Source organism: Prionailurus bengalensis, chromosome C1 (assembly GCF_016509475.1).
Source record: "Prionailurus bengalensis isolate Pbe53 chromosome C1, Fcat_Pben_1.1_paternal_pri, whole genome shotgun sequence".
Classification (NCBI taxonomy): domain Eukaryota; kingdom Metazoa; phylum Chordata; class Mammalia; order Carnivora; family Felidae; genus Prionailurus; species Prionailurus bengalensis.
The window spans coordinates 72,661,003-72,674,302 of NC_057345.1; the positions used below are offsets into that span (position 1 = coordinate 72,661,003).

General features: G+C 34.9%; 1 protein-coding gene across 1 annotated transcript in view; it reads right to left on the reverse strand.

Annotated features, from left to right (window-relative positions):
- Positions 1-13,300, reverse strand: part of COL24A1 (collagen type XXIV alpha 1 chain) — a 410,068-nt gene that overhangs the window by 120,276 nt on the left and 276,492 nt on the right. The window contains exons 34-38 of the mRNA XM_043575479.1: positions 7,223-7,276; positions 3,690-3,743; positions 3,194-3,247; positions 1,453-1,506; positions 1,183-1,290 (exon numbers count right to left, since the gene is read on the reverse strand). Coding sequence (XP_043431414.1) covers positions 1,183-1,290; positions 1,453-1,506; positions 3,194-3,247; positions 3,690-3,743; positions 7,223-7,276 — 324 coding nt within the window. The remainder of the gene's footprint in view (positions 1-1,182; positions 1,291-1,452; positions 1,507-3,193; positions 3,248-3,689; positions 3,744-7,222; positions 7,277-13,300) is intronic.

The following is a 13,300-nucleotide window of genomic DNA, read 5'->3' on the forward strand; positions in this document are numbered from 1 at the left end:
TATATACATATACACACACACATATATAGAGTGGGTGTGTATACATATATATATATACACACACACACACACACATATATACATATATATACACATACATATATATATACACACACACACATATATAGAGTGGGTGTGTATACATATATATATATATATATACACCATTTTTTTCAAATGTAAGTTGACATATATATATAGTGGGTGTATATACATATATATATATATATATATATATATACACCATTTTTTTCAAATGTAAGTTGACCATATATATGTATATACATATATATGTATATACATATATATGTATATACATATATATGTATATACATATATATAAATACGGGTGTGTGTGTATATATATATATAGTATTGTGGCTTATATACACAATGGAATATTGTTCAACCACAAAAAGAAGGAAATTCTGACATGTGCAACAACGTGAATGGACCTGGAAGGCATCGTTATGTGCAGAGGAAAAAAATACTATATGATCTTATATGTGTATGTATAATATATGTGTATTATTTACAAAAAACTGAAATCATTGAAACAGAATACATTGATGATTGTTGCCAGTAGTGGACAGATGGGGAAATAGTCAATGGGTACAAGCTTCCACTTATAAAATAAATAAGCCATAGAGATCTAATATACAATGTGGTGACTACTTCACAATATTATATATTTGAAAGTTGTTAAGAGAGCAAATCTGAAATGGTGGATGTATTAACTAATTCTATTTGGTAATCATTTATATATATGCATATACATGTATATGTATATATGTGTATCAAATCATCACATTGTACACATACATACACATACATACATACATTGTACACATACATAACATTGTACACAATGTTACTTGTCAATTATATCTCAAAGTGGGAGAAAAAAACTTCAAGGACTTGTGTGTCACATGGAAAAAGTGTCTTTCTTCCTTGGATATTAAGTAGGCTGATAATCAGTCCCTGGTTTGGCCCTCTTTCAAGTTACAGTTCCACACTTTCAATTACCCAATGGACGTATAAGGCGATCAGAATGTATCTGTGTTTGTGTGTGTGTGTGTGCGCGTCGGGGTGTGTGTGTGTGTGTGTGTGTGTGTGTGTGTGTGTGTAGATGTAGGGGACTGAATTTACTGAGTACTCAAAAATGAACCCAGCACTACTCACCGGAGGACCCATCAGACCTGGTCCACCCAAGGGTCCTGAAGCCCCTGGTAAGCCCGTCTCTCCTTTTTCTCCATCTTCTCCAGGAAGACCCCTTCCTCCTGGGTTTCCCTGTAATGCAGTAGAAATTTTTAAGAAAGGGAGAGCAACACAATAATTACAACACACAATAAGCAGATTTTTGTTTAGAACATAAAAGTAATTATGTAATTATGTAATATTTTAAAGATTTCATAAAAATCTACTTATACATAGTGAGAAAGTATAATTTACCTTTAATCCATCTTTTCCTTGGAGACCTTCTTCTCCAGGTGCTCCTGGTTCACCCTATTGTGTAGCAAAAACAGTAAGATTTATTGTTTTGCTAAATCATTCACCTTAACTTCTTTTTTCTCCTGATATCTATAGAAAGTAGCAGGTTTTTGTACATTTATTCCTACTTCTTTATTTATAAGGGTTATTTGTCAGTATAATAAGCTTGATATAATTTGCTTGGAATAGCTCTGAAGATGATTTAAAGAGTCAGTATTATAAATTCAAAAAAAGATGGTTCCAGAATGTTATTTTTTAGATATTTAAGAGAAATATGTATTCATTTGTATCTTTGCAAATTTATATAGCTAGACCTGTGTTTCTGAATTCAAAGACTGTAAATACTACATCTCTTAAAGTTGTAGTACCTTCCTGTACTGAAGTAAATGGATTAATGTGACTTAATTTAGTTAAAATCAGTGTACCAGATTTTTATGGTCTGTATTTTCTCTTTTACAGGGGAGATGCAACAATAAAGGCCCTGGTACATCAAGAAGCTGTCTTCTTAGATAGAGAACTTCACAGAAAAGTATAGCCATACTCTATGAAGCTATTAAAGTAGTACTGGCTCTTTTGTTACCTGAAATATTTAAAAGTAAGTTAATTAGTGCATCTTTACAGTTGCCCCATTGCTCCCACCACTGACACTTCCATTACCCAACCCTCTGCAAATAAAGTGAAAATGAAAAAGACACTGGGTGTAAGATATATCTCCCTACTTTGCCTTTTAGTATGCAAATGTCTCTTAAAATTATCTTGGGAAAAATTTACCACAGCTTAAAGGCTGTCTATAGTAGAATAGCTTCTCTAAGCTATCCAATTATACTTCTTTACAATTTTTTCCTCAAATCTTGATAACTTTGTGTGACTCTAGAATTTTTTTAAACATAAATTAGATTGTGATCATTTTTTGCCCTGTTACATCAGGGAATATCCTGAGAGTTGATTACTATTATTTGTGAATTTCTTCTTTTTTTTAAGTTTATATATATATATTTTTTAATTTTTTTTCAACGTTTATTTATTTTTGGGACAGAGAGAGACAGAGCATGAATGGGGGAGGGGCAGAGAGAGAGGGAGACACAGAATCGGAAACAGGCTCCAGGCTCTGAGCCATCAGCCCAGAGCCCGATGCGGGGCTCGAACTCCCGGACCGCGAGATCGTGACCAGGCTGAAGTCGGATGCTTAACTGACTGCGCCACCCAGGCGCCCCTAAGTTTATATTTTAAATGTTTATTTACTTATTTTGAGACACAGGCAGAGAGAGAGGGAGAGAGAAAATCCCAAACAGGCTCCATGCTCAGCACAGAGCCCAATGAGGGGCTTGATCCCACGAACCATAAGATTATGATCTAAGCTGGGATCAAGAGTTGGATGCTCAACCGACTGAGCCACCCAGGTGCCCCTGTGAATTTCTTCTTAAGGTAACAGTAGTGACAATCACAGTGACTCTGAATATGTGTAAAGCATTCTGCAGAGTATACCCAATACCGAGAAAAGGATGTATGAGTTTAGGACTCCAAACACTACTAATACAATGTGGACAGGGTTTTGCATGCAGCTATAGAAATATGAAATAAGGACAAATGTTTTCTTTTATGCACCAGAAAGGTTTATTATGCATTTTAAAGATTTATTTAAGTTTTGAGTCTGTGAACTACATAGGCCAATGCATTAAAATGGTTCCCAGCAGACATTTACCCGTAACCCTGGTTCTCCCGCAACTCCAACATTGCCTGTAGGTCCAGCATTTCCCTGAAGAAACAAAGGGAAAGATTAAACTTTTTTTCTACTAAAACAACATGTCTAATAATTATGGAAGGCATATCATGAGGATAGGAATTTTAAAACACTTCCCAGTTTTTTCTTTTTCCTGGATTAATTTTTTGATAATATTTTGCCCCACTAGCTTTATCATTTCTGTTTCTTCTCTCTCTCTTACACACACACTCACACACACACACACACACACACACACACACAGTATAGGTAGATAGATACATAGATAGATAGATAGATAGATAGATAATTTTTTCTGGCAAATATTTTTTCTGACTTACTTGAGAACACTTCCCATTTTTATCTGCTATCCTTCACTTGCTTTCAGAATTATGGGTATTTGCCAAAATGTGGCAAACATAGGGAATTCAGTATTGAAAGTTTAGAGACCATTCCTTTTACTATTTAGAAAGGTTACCTTTGCACCTGGTTCACCTTGCAGACCTGCTTCTCCCTCAATACCTGAAGGGCCCTAGAAGAGAAGATTTGACACATTGTCTGGATATATTCCTTCACCAGTTGCAATGGCAATAACAACCTTATAAGAAGATGGTAGTAGTTTTTAGCCCAAGGGTGAGATACCTATGTTCAGGAAAGTATTTTGCTGTTACTTTATAAACATCATCGCATAAGACCAGATAATTCTGGGACCTTTTAATAGTTCAAGTGGTAAGACATCATCACCTAAGTGAGAACTTTTAAGACCAGTTTCTTCAAATTCTTCCTCTCATATTTTAATCCTTGGTCCTCATATTTTAATCCTTGGTCAAAGAGAAATCACTTCCCATTTCCTCTTCTAATTTTCTACCCTCATATTCTTACATAATATTCTCTGTTTTTTTCACTTTTCACTCTTCCATCCATTTCTGTTGAGCCCTTTGGAGCACACTCCCTTTAAAAATTTCAGTTTTCTTTATTCATTTTATAAAAAATATCACACAGGGGCGCCTGGGTGGCTCAATCGGTTAAGTGTCCGACTTCGGCTCGGGTCATGATCTTGTGGTTCATGAGTTCAGACCCCATGTTGGGCTCTGTGTGGACAGTTGAGAGCCTGGAGCCTGCTTTGGATTCTGTGTCTCCCTCTCTCTCTGTTCCTCCCCCAGTCGCACTCTGTCTAGCTATCTCTCTCTCAAAAATAAAGAATAAAAAAAAAATCACACAAAGGTGATATGAGTTAATTCACATTATGGAAGATGTTTATGGTATCTTTTCCACTTTCCTTTCATGGGTGGGTCCAGTTGGGAAGCACTTGGCTCCTTTTACCTTGAAAATGTAAACTTCTTACAACCTCTGGCTATCTCTAGACCTGGAGCTCCTACAATTGCTATTGTATTTTGTTTCAGAGATGCTTCAGGGATGTTTATCTTGTTTTGAGCATATTAAAGATACCCTCCCCACTCCCCTTCCTTGTTCTACCTTCTTCTTCTCTCTCTTTCACGTGTATGTATGTATATGTGTGTGTATGTATAATCACAAACACATACATATGTATTTTGTAATTCCCATGTTTTTGGAATAGAGAGGTAGTTTAAAGCATTCACTCACAACACTATCTTGACCAAAAGCTTTCTGTTTCCTTTCTACCTTTCAGTGATTCCTCAGTAGTTCTGATCCATGGGTGATACTCTTCCATAGAACTATTAGAGCTTAAACTATCTTTTATGTCATAGTATCTATCTCATAGGGTGTTATGAGAATCCATTAATACAGCAAAGCACACAAGTACTACTAGGCACATAGAAAATGCTCCATAATTGTGGGCTATTATAATTATCATTAATATAATGCAAATTCATAGTTTCCTTCTAAAAGCTTGACTTTTATTTTTTTTTTAATTTTTTTTTTCAACGTTTATTTACTTTTGGGACAGAGAGAGACAGAGCGTGAACGGGGGAGGGGCAGAGAGAGAGGGAGACACAGAATCGGAAACAGGCTCCAGGCTCCGTGCCATCAGCCCAGAGCCCGACGCGGGGCTCGAACTCCCGGACCGTGAGATCGTGACCTGGCTGAAGTTGGACGCTTAACCGACTGCACCACCCAGGCGCCCCAAGCTTGACTTTTAGTAAGGTATATCTGCCCTTTCACTTGCCTATAGTCATTTCCCTCTCCCATTATCCTCAACCATTATTCTAAACCAGCAAATTTCCCTCAACTGACCTACTCAACCCCTACTTCTTATCACAACAGAAATTATGTCTCCTACTCTGTTAAAAAAAACTTCAAGTTATTAGGTATGACTTTTCTCAGCTTTCTTTAGGCTCAGAGGATGTGGCATAGTATAGGTTATCAGCATTAGTTTTTGAGTCAGATGTGTATTCAAAGCCAGGCTCTACTAATTCTTAACCTTGGGCGGATTAGTAGATGATGACCCCCATCTCCCTGATAATCTTCTCTGATCTTAGGAAAGGTATTGCCATCCATCCTGTTGCACAGCCTAGAAATCTGGGAATAATTTTTCACTTCTCTTTTCTCTTTACTTCCCATATTCTACAAATATGAAGGTTCTGCAGAATTTCTCAAATCCATCCACTTCTTTCCTTTTCTATACTTACTACTTTAGTTCAGAAGTCCACCATTTCCTGCCTGGTTGAATGCAAAGGCCCTTTAGTAGGTACACATGGCTTCACTCTTGTCTTCTCAAATATATCCTCTAAGCAGCTGCTGGAATTATCTTTCAAAGATTTAAATCTGACTTTATCACTGCCCTGCTTATACCTTACAATGATTTAACACAGACCATAAGATAAAACAAAACAAAAAGGCAACCTAATGAATTGGAGAAGATATTTACAAATGGTATATTTGATAAGGGGTTAATATACAAAATTCATAAAGAACTTATACAACTCAATACCAAAAACCATTAATCCAATTAAAAATGGGCGGAAGACATGAATCGTTGGCCAACAGACACATGAAATGATGCTCAACATCACTCATCATCGGGGAAATACAAATCAAAACTACAATGAGATGTCACCTCACACCAGTCAGAATGGCTAAAATTAATAAAACAAGAAATAACAGGTGTTGGCGAGGATGCAGAGAAAGGGGAGCCCTCTTATGCTGTTGTTGGGAACACAAACTGTTGCAGTCACTGTGGTGGGGTTTCCTCAAAAAATTAAAAATAGAAGTACCCTATCATCCAGCAATTGCACTACTAGGTATTTACCCTAAGAATACAAAAAAACACTAATTCAAAGGGATATATGTACCCTGATGTTTATAGCAGCATTATCAATAATAGCCAAATTTTAGAAAGAGACCAAATGTCCATCTATTGATGAATGGATAAGGAAGATGTGGTGTGTGTGTGTGTGTGTGTGTGTGTGTGTGTGTGTACATACCATGGAATATTACTCATCCATCAAAAAAGAATGAAATCTTGCCATTTGAAATGACATGGATGGAGCTAGAGAGTATTATGCTAAACAAAATAAGTCAGAGAAAGACAAATACCATATGATTTGACTCATATGTGGAATTTAAGAAACAAAACAAATGTTCACAGGGGAAAAAGGAGAGAGGAAAACCAAGAAACAGACTCTTAACTATAGAGAAAAAACTGATGGTTACCAGAGGGGAGGTGGGTGGGGATATGGGTTAAACAGGTGATGTGGATTAAGAAGTGCACCTGTTAGGATGAGCACAAGGTGTTATCTGTCTTGAATCACTATATTGTTCACTTGAAACTAATATTACACTGTATGTTAACTGGAATTTAAATAAAAACTTAAAAAAGAGAGAGAACTTTATGTGTATAAAATTAGGTTCACACAACGGTCATCCCTACTTTTAATGGAATTTTAGGCTTTGTTTTCTGAATATGAAACACAACACTACAGAATTATTCTTTAAATATATACTTAATGTATCAACTTTACCTTCAGGAGTCTTATAAAAAGTACTGAGTACTAGTGAAATAACAAGAAAGAGGCACAAAAAAATTACCTCAGCACCCGTTTCTCCAGGAGGTCCAGCATCACCTGGCAATCCTCGTGGTCCCTATATTAAGATAAAATTTAAGATCTGAGAATCAAAGTTACTCTGTATTTCAATTAACATATGCATCTAAATATGTAATTTGTAATATATCATATGTAATAGAATACATAATTCCTTTAACAATGTATTACTTTACTTTTGTATAAAAAAATTATAAGTTTATAGTTGATTCATTTGTGTGCATGTGTGTGTGTGTGTGTGTGTGTGTGTGTGTGTGTGTGTTATGTGTATGTGAATAGTATTAGGCTATGCTTGCATTCAAAAGAAAAAGAAAGAAAGGACAGTACCTTTCATTCCCTAATTCACTCATCCCTTCAATAAACATTTATCAAGCACCTAATAAGTATGAAATATCATGCTAAGGGTTTTCAAAAGTTACCTTATTTGGTGGATATGACAATGATATGTCTACTGAATATTCCTGACAAATATGTGACAAAAAATAGCATTTTTCAAGAAGCAAATATATGACTTCCAATGAAATAAAAATATGTTGTAGTTTATATGGTATTGAGTGAGTCCAGTTCAACAATATCTCTGTTTCACATGAACAGATATAACAGTGTTTACCCATATAGATAATCACTAAGGTGCAATAAATGCATGTTGGGGCCTTCGTGGGAATCTTGGTCACTGTAATATTGAATAGTATAATTTTAAGTAAACAAGTATTGAATAGTTTACTGCATAAACATCAGATTGCTGAACTTAAAGATGTGTGGAAGCCATTTCACTGGCTAGAATTATTTTAGAATAATACTTATTTAGCAACTACAATATAATGCTATTTCTCCAGCCATCCAAAGAGGCTACTTGCAGTTTTTGACCTTTTTAGAAAGCACAAAGAAGCTGTTTTCTTAGATTAAGAAAAGATAGTTAAAATTTTCTATGAGATTATGCTCCCTAACAATTTTGTGAACACCTCACTTTAAAAAAAAAGTGTAGTAATGGGAAGGAAAAAATGTGCTATCATTGGTTGTCTTCAACTGTTTTCTTAATTGTTACAGTCAGTAATGTTCATTTTAACATTTAAAAAGTATGGCAAGTACCAAAAAAAAAACCCAGATTAAGTATATATTAAGTATATTTACCATTCAGAGGTTACACTGTAAATATTCTTGCATATTTCCTTCTAGCTCTGTTGTGGGGGCATACTTATAAATAATGTAATTATCTGTTTTATGCTTAAGATTCTATTTTGAATATAAATATTTTATCATGTTGTTGTAAATACTTCATAACAACTTGTTCAACAGATACATAATATCCATTCATCTCATATTCTATAGTACTGTAATCTAGTCATTTTCTTAATAACAGACATTTATATTGTTTCTATATCTCCTTTACAGTAAATATTACTTTACTAGATTTATTATATGCATGTTAGACTATTAGTGAATGTTAGGACCTGTAACATCAGGTGATATTGTCAAATAGCTGAGATAAATATTTGAAGGCTAGGGTTGTAAGGTTGCATAATCCATTAAAAGTATTAAGAGGTCAATGATGTTTTTCATTTATGGCTAATTAAATATTATGTATAATATTTTAAAATTTATGAATTCTTGGGGCGCCTGGGTGGCGCAGTCGGTTAAGCGTCCGACTTCAGCCAGGTCACGATCTCGCGGTCCGTGAGTTCGAGCCCCGCGTCAGGCTCTGGGCTGATGGCTCAGAGCCTGGAGCCTGCTTCCCATTCTGTGTCTCCCTTTCTCTCTGCCCCTCCCCCGTTCATGCTCTGTCTCTCTCTGTCCCAAAAATAAATAAACGTTGAAAAAAAAATTGAAAAAAAAATTTATGGATTCTCCTCAGAATGTATTTCTACACTGTTATAAAGATGCTGAGAGAAACATGTCTGTGCAGATGTCTTTGTGTGTATTCTGAATATTCTCCCTTAGAAGAGAGTCTGAAATGTACCATTTAGTCACAAAGTCAAGTACATTTCCGGAAAGGTTGCAATAACTAACTTTTCACAAGAAATACATAAAAGTAAAATCTATTTCATTGAATTCATGCCAACACAAAATATTCATTTTTAAATTCTTCTTTAATTTGATGGACAATCTCTTATCTAAAAATGTGTATATATTTAACTATTAGCAAGGCTGAATATCGTTTCTGTTATTTGTTTATCAGCTATCTGTAATAATCTATGTATTACTTAATCATGTCTTTTGCCTATGTATTTTTGGGTCATTTATAAAATTTGTATGAGTTTTTTATGTGCTGTGGACACAGACTTTCAGGCATCCTATTTTATTGTTAACGTCTGCCCAGTATGTAGTTTATCATTTTATTTTTAAAATATATTATTAGGTTGCCTGGGTGGCTCATTTGGTTAAGCATCTGACTCTTATTTTGACTCAGGTCATGATCTCACAGTTTGTGGCTTCAAACCCCATGTCGGTCTCTGATTCTCTCTCTCCCTCTCTCTTGGCCCCTCCCCTTCTCGTGCACATACTCTCTCTCAAAATAAATAAATAAGTTTAAAAAATATATTGTTAAAGATAACTTTTTTCCCACTAAATGTGATCACTGTTAAATCTGTTAATCTTTTAAGACTTTTTCCATCACATTTAAGATTAAAACATCTATTTCCATTTAATTATTCTATATTATTTCATTTAAGCTTTTTAAAATTAAAGTTTATTTATTTATTTTGAGAGAGAGGCTTAACTGACTGAGCTACCTAGGCATCCCTAATACATTAATTTTTAAAATTGTCAATCTTTTAGTTAGGTAATAATTTGACTTTCTACTTAAGTCTGTTTTTGGGTCTCTTAATGAATTTTTGAAGTTTTCTTCATATGTGCCCCATCCAATTCTCATTAAGTTTATCCTTATGTATTGTGTTTTGTTTCTGTCTACATCGGGATATATTTTATTACTTATACACAGAAAAACTTATTTTTAAAAATATTTATGTCTTGCCATTATATTACTCTATCTCAGAAATTGAAAAATACAGAATTAACTTTTTAGGTTTTACAAGTTTTGGGGGTTTATTTTAAAATTTCACTAAGTAATAATGCTTTCCTTTCCTTATATTATCATTTCTGTGTCATATACCACTACACTGGCTAAAACTTTTTGAATAATGTTAGAAAATATAGTGACCGCGATCTTATCTTGTGGCCTATGCTTCTAGTGTTTTAGTGTTTCTTAGCAGGTTAGGTGAGGATACAAGATAAGCTACTTTCCCTTATTACAGAACTATGCTTATGTTACTAGAATATTTTGTTTTAACTAATAAACTTTATTTCTTACAGAAATTTTAGATGTATAGAAAAATTAAACAGAAAGTACAGAGAGTCCCCATATACCACCCCTGCCTAGTTTTCCCTATTATTAATATCTTTTATTTGTTACAATGGATTAACCAAGATTGACACACTATTACTAACTGAAGTACACAGTTTACAATCTGTGTTCACTCTGTATTGTACTGTTATATGAGTTTTGAGAACTGTACATCATGTCTCCATTGTGACAGTATGATACAAAATAGTTTCACTGCTTCCAAATTGTCCTGTTTTCCCCCTATTCATCTCTGGTCCTCTTCCCCCAACACCTGGCAACCACTGGTCTTTTTAGTGTCTGTGTAGTTTTACCTTTTCCAGAATGTCATATAGTTGGAACCATAAAGTATTATACTTTTCAGATTGTCTTCTTTTACTTATCAGGATGCACTTGAAAGGTCCCTCTGTCTTTTTGGGGCTTAATAGCTCTTTTCTTTTTATTGATGAATAATATTTCATTATATGGATGTATCACAGTTTGTTTATCCATTTACCTTTTGAGGACATATCAGTTGCTTCTACCTTGGGCAACTATAAATAAAGCTGCTATAAATATTCATGTGCAGGTTCTTGTGTGGACATTAAAATTTCCACTTCTAGGGGCGCCTGGGTGGCTCAGTCAGTTGAGCGTCCAACTTCGGCTCAGGTCATGATCTGGCAGTCTGTGGGTTCGAGCCCCATGTTGGGCTCTGTGCTGACAGCTCAGAGCCTGGAGCCTGCTTTAGATTCTGTGTCTCCCTCTCTCTCTGCCCTTCCCCTGCTCATGCTCTGTCTCTCTCTGTCTCAAAAATAAATAAAAACATTAAAAAAAATTTTTTTTACATTTTCCACTTGTTTTCATACTCAGGAGCATGATTGCTGGATCATAATGGTAAGAATATGTTTAGCTCTGTAAAAACCTGCCAAGTTGTGTTCCTAAGTTGCTGTACCATTCTGTATTACCATCAACAATGAATGAAAACTCGGTTATTCCATGTCTTTGTACACATTTGGTATTGTCAGTGTTTCAGATTTTAGCCATTCATATAGGTATGTAATAGTATGTCACTGTTTTAATTTGTACTTCTTTAATGACATATGACAAGCATATTTTCATATGTTTCTTTGCCATCTGTATGTCTTTGGTGTAGTGACTGTTCATATCTTTTGCCTACTTTTTAAACGGATTGTTTCCTTATTATTAACTTAAAAAATTTTTAAATATTTATTTTTGAAAGAGAGAGACAGAGCACAAGACAGGGAAGGGCGGAGAGAGAGGAGACACAGAGTCTGAAGCAGCATCCAGGCTCTGAGCTGTCAGCACAGAGCCCAACGTGGGGCTGAAACTCACAAACTGTGGGATCAGACCTGAGCTGAAGTCGGATGCTTAACCAACTGAGCCACACAGATGCCCCTCTTACTGTTAACTTTTAAGAGTTCTTTCTGTATTTTGTATACAAGTCCCTTATCAGATCTGCATTTTGCAAATGTTTTCTCCCAGTGTGTTGCATGTCTTTCATTCTCTTAACATATCTTCCACAGAGCAGAAGTTTTTAATTTTAATGAAATCCAACTTATCAATTTTTCCACTCACAAATAATGCTTTTGGTGTTATAAGTAAAAAGTCATTGTTAAATCCAAGATCAGTGAGATTTTCTTCTTATGTTAACTTATAGAAGTTTTATAAATTTTGAACTTAGGTCTATAATCCATCTTGAGTTAAAATTTTTTTCAAATATTTTTGAAAGCTGTATTCTGAACGCTTATTTTTTTTTTAAAGTTTTATTTATTTATTTTGAGAGAGAAAACCAGCAGGGGAGGATCAGAGAGATAGAGAGAGATCAGGGGAGGGACAGAGAAAGAGAGGGAGGGAGAGAGAATCCCAAGCAGGCTCCGTGCTGTTAGCACAGAGTCCCAACCGTGAGATCATGACCAGGGCCGAAATCAAGAGTTGGATGCTTAACCAACTGACCTACCCAGGCGCCCCACCTGCAACCTTGTTATAACTGCTTATTGGTTCCAGGAGTGGTTTTTGTGTATGTGTGTCAATTGTTGGGGTTTTCCACATGGTTGAGTTCATACCTACTTTGTTACTGTTTTCTATTTGTTCCTCTTGTTCTTTGTTTGTTTTGTCTTCCACCCTTTTTTTAGCCGGCTGTGAATTTCAATTAATTCCATTTTCTCTCTTATTTTACCATATCAAGTATACTTCTTTAAAAAATTTTTCAGTGGTTTCTCTAGAGTTTGCAATGCACATTTATAATTAATTCAAGTCTATTTTCAAATAACACTATATCACTATACTTATCCATAAAATGAGAGTAAATACACTGTTACAATTACCATTTTGCACCAATACCTGTTCTATTAATTAAGAATAAGAAAAACAAATGACTTGATCTTACTTTTATATATTTCTTCTAAAGCTTTTCCTTTCTTCTGTTTCTAGAGTCTCATCTATATAATTTTCCTTCTCTATGAAGAACTTCTTTTAACATTTCTTACAAGGTTGGTCTACTCGTGACAAATTGCAACAGTTTTTGCTTGTCTGAGAAAATATATTTCTACTTCACTTTTGAATTCCCAGTCTGAAAATTTCTAAGTCTCTGACATATCTGAGTCTGTTCGTGATGCTTGCTTTGTCTCTTCAGACTGTTTTTTCCCCCTTTTATCCGATATTTTGTTGTTGTTGTTGTTGTTGTTGTTGTTGAAAGCCAAGTAAGATGTAAAACGACCCGAGGTAAAT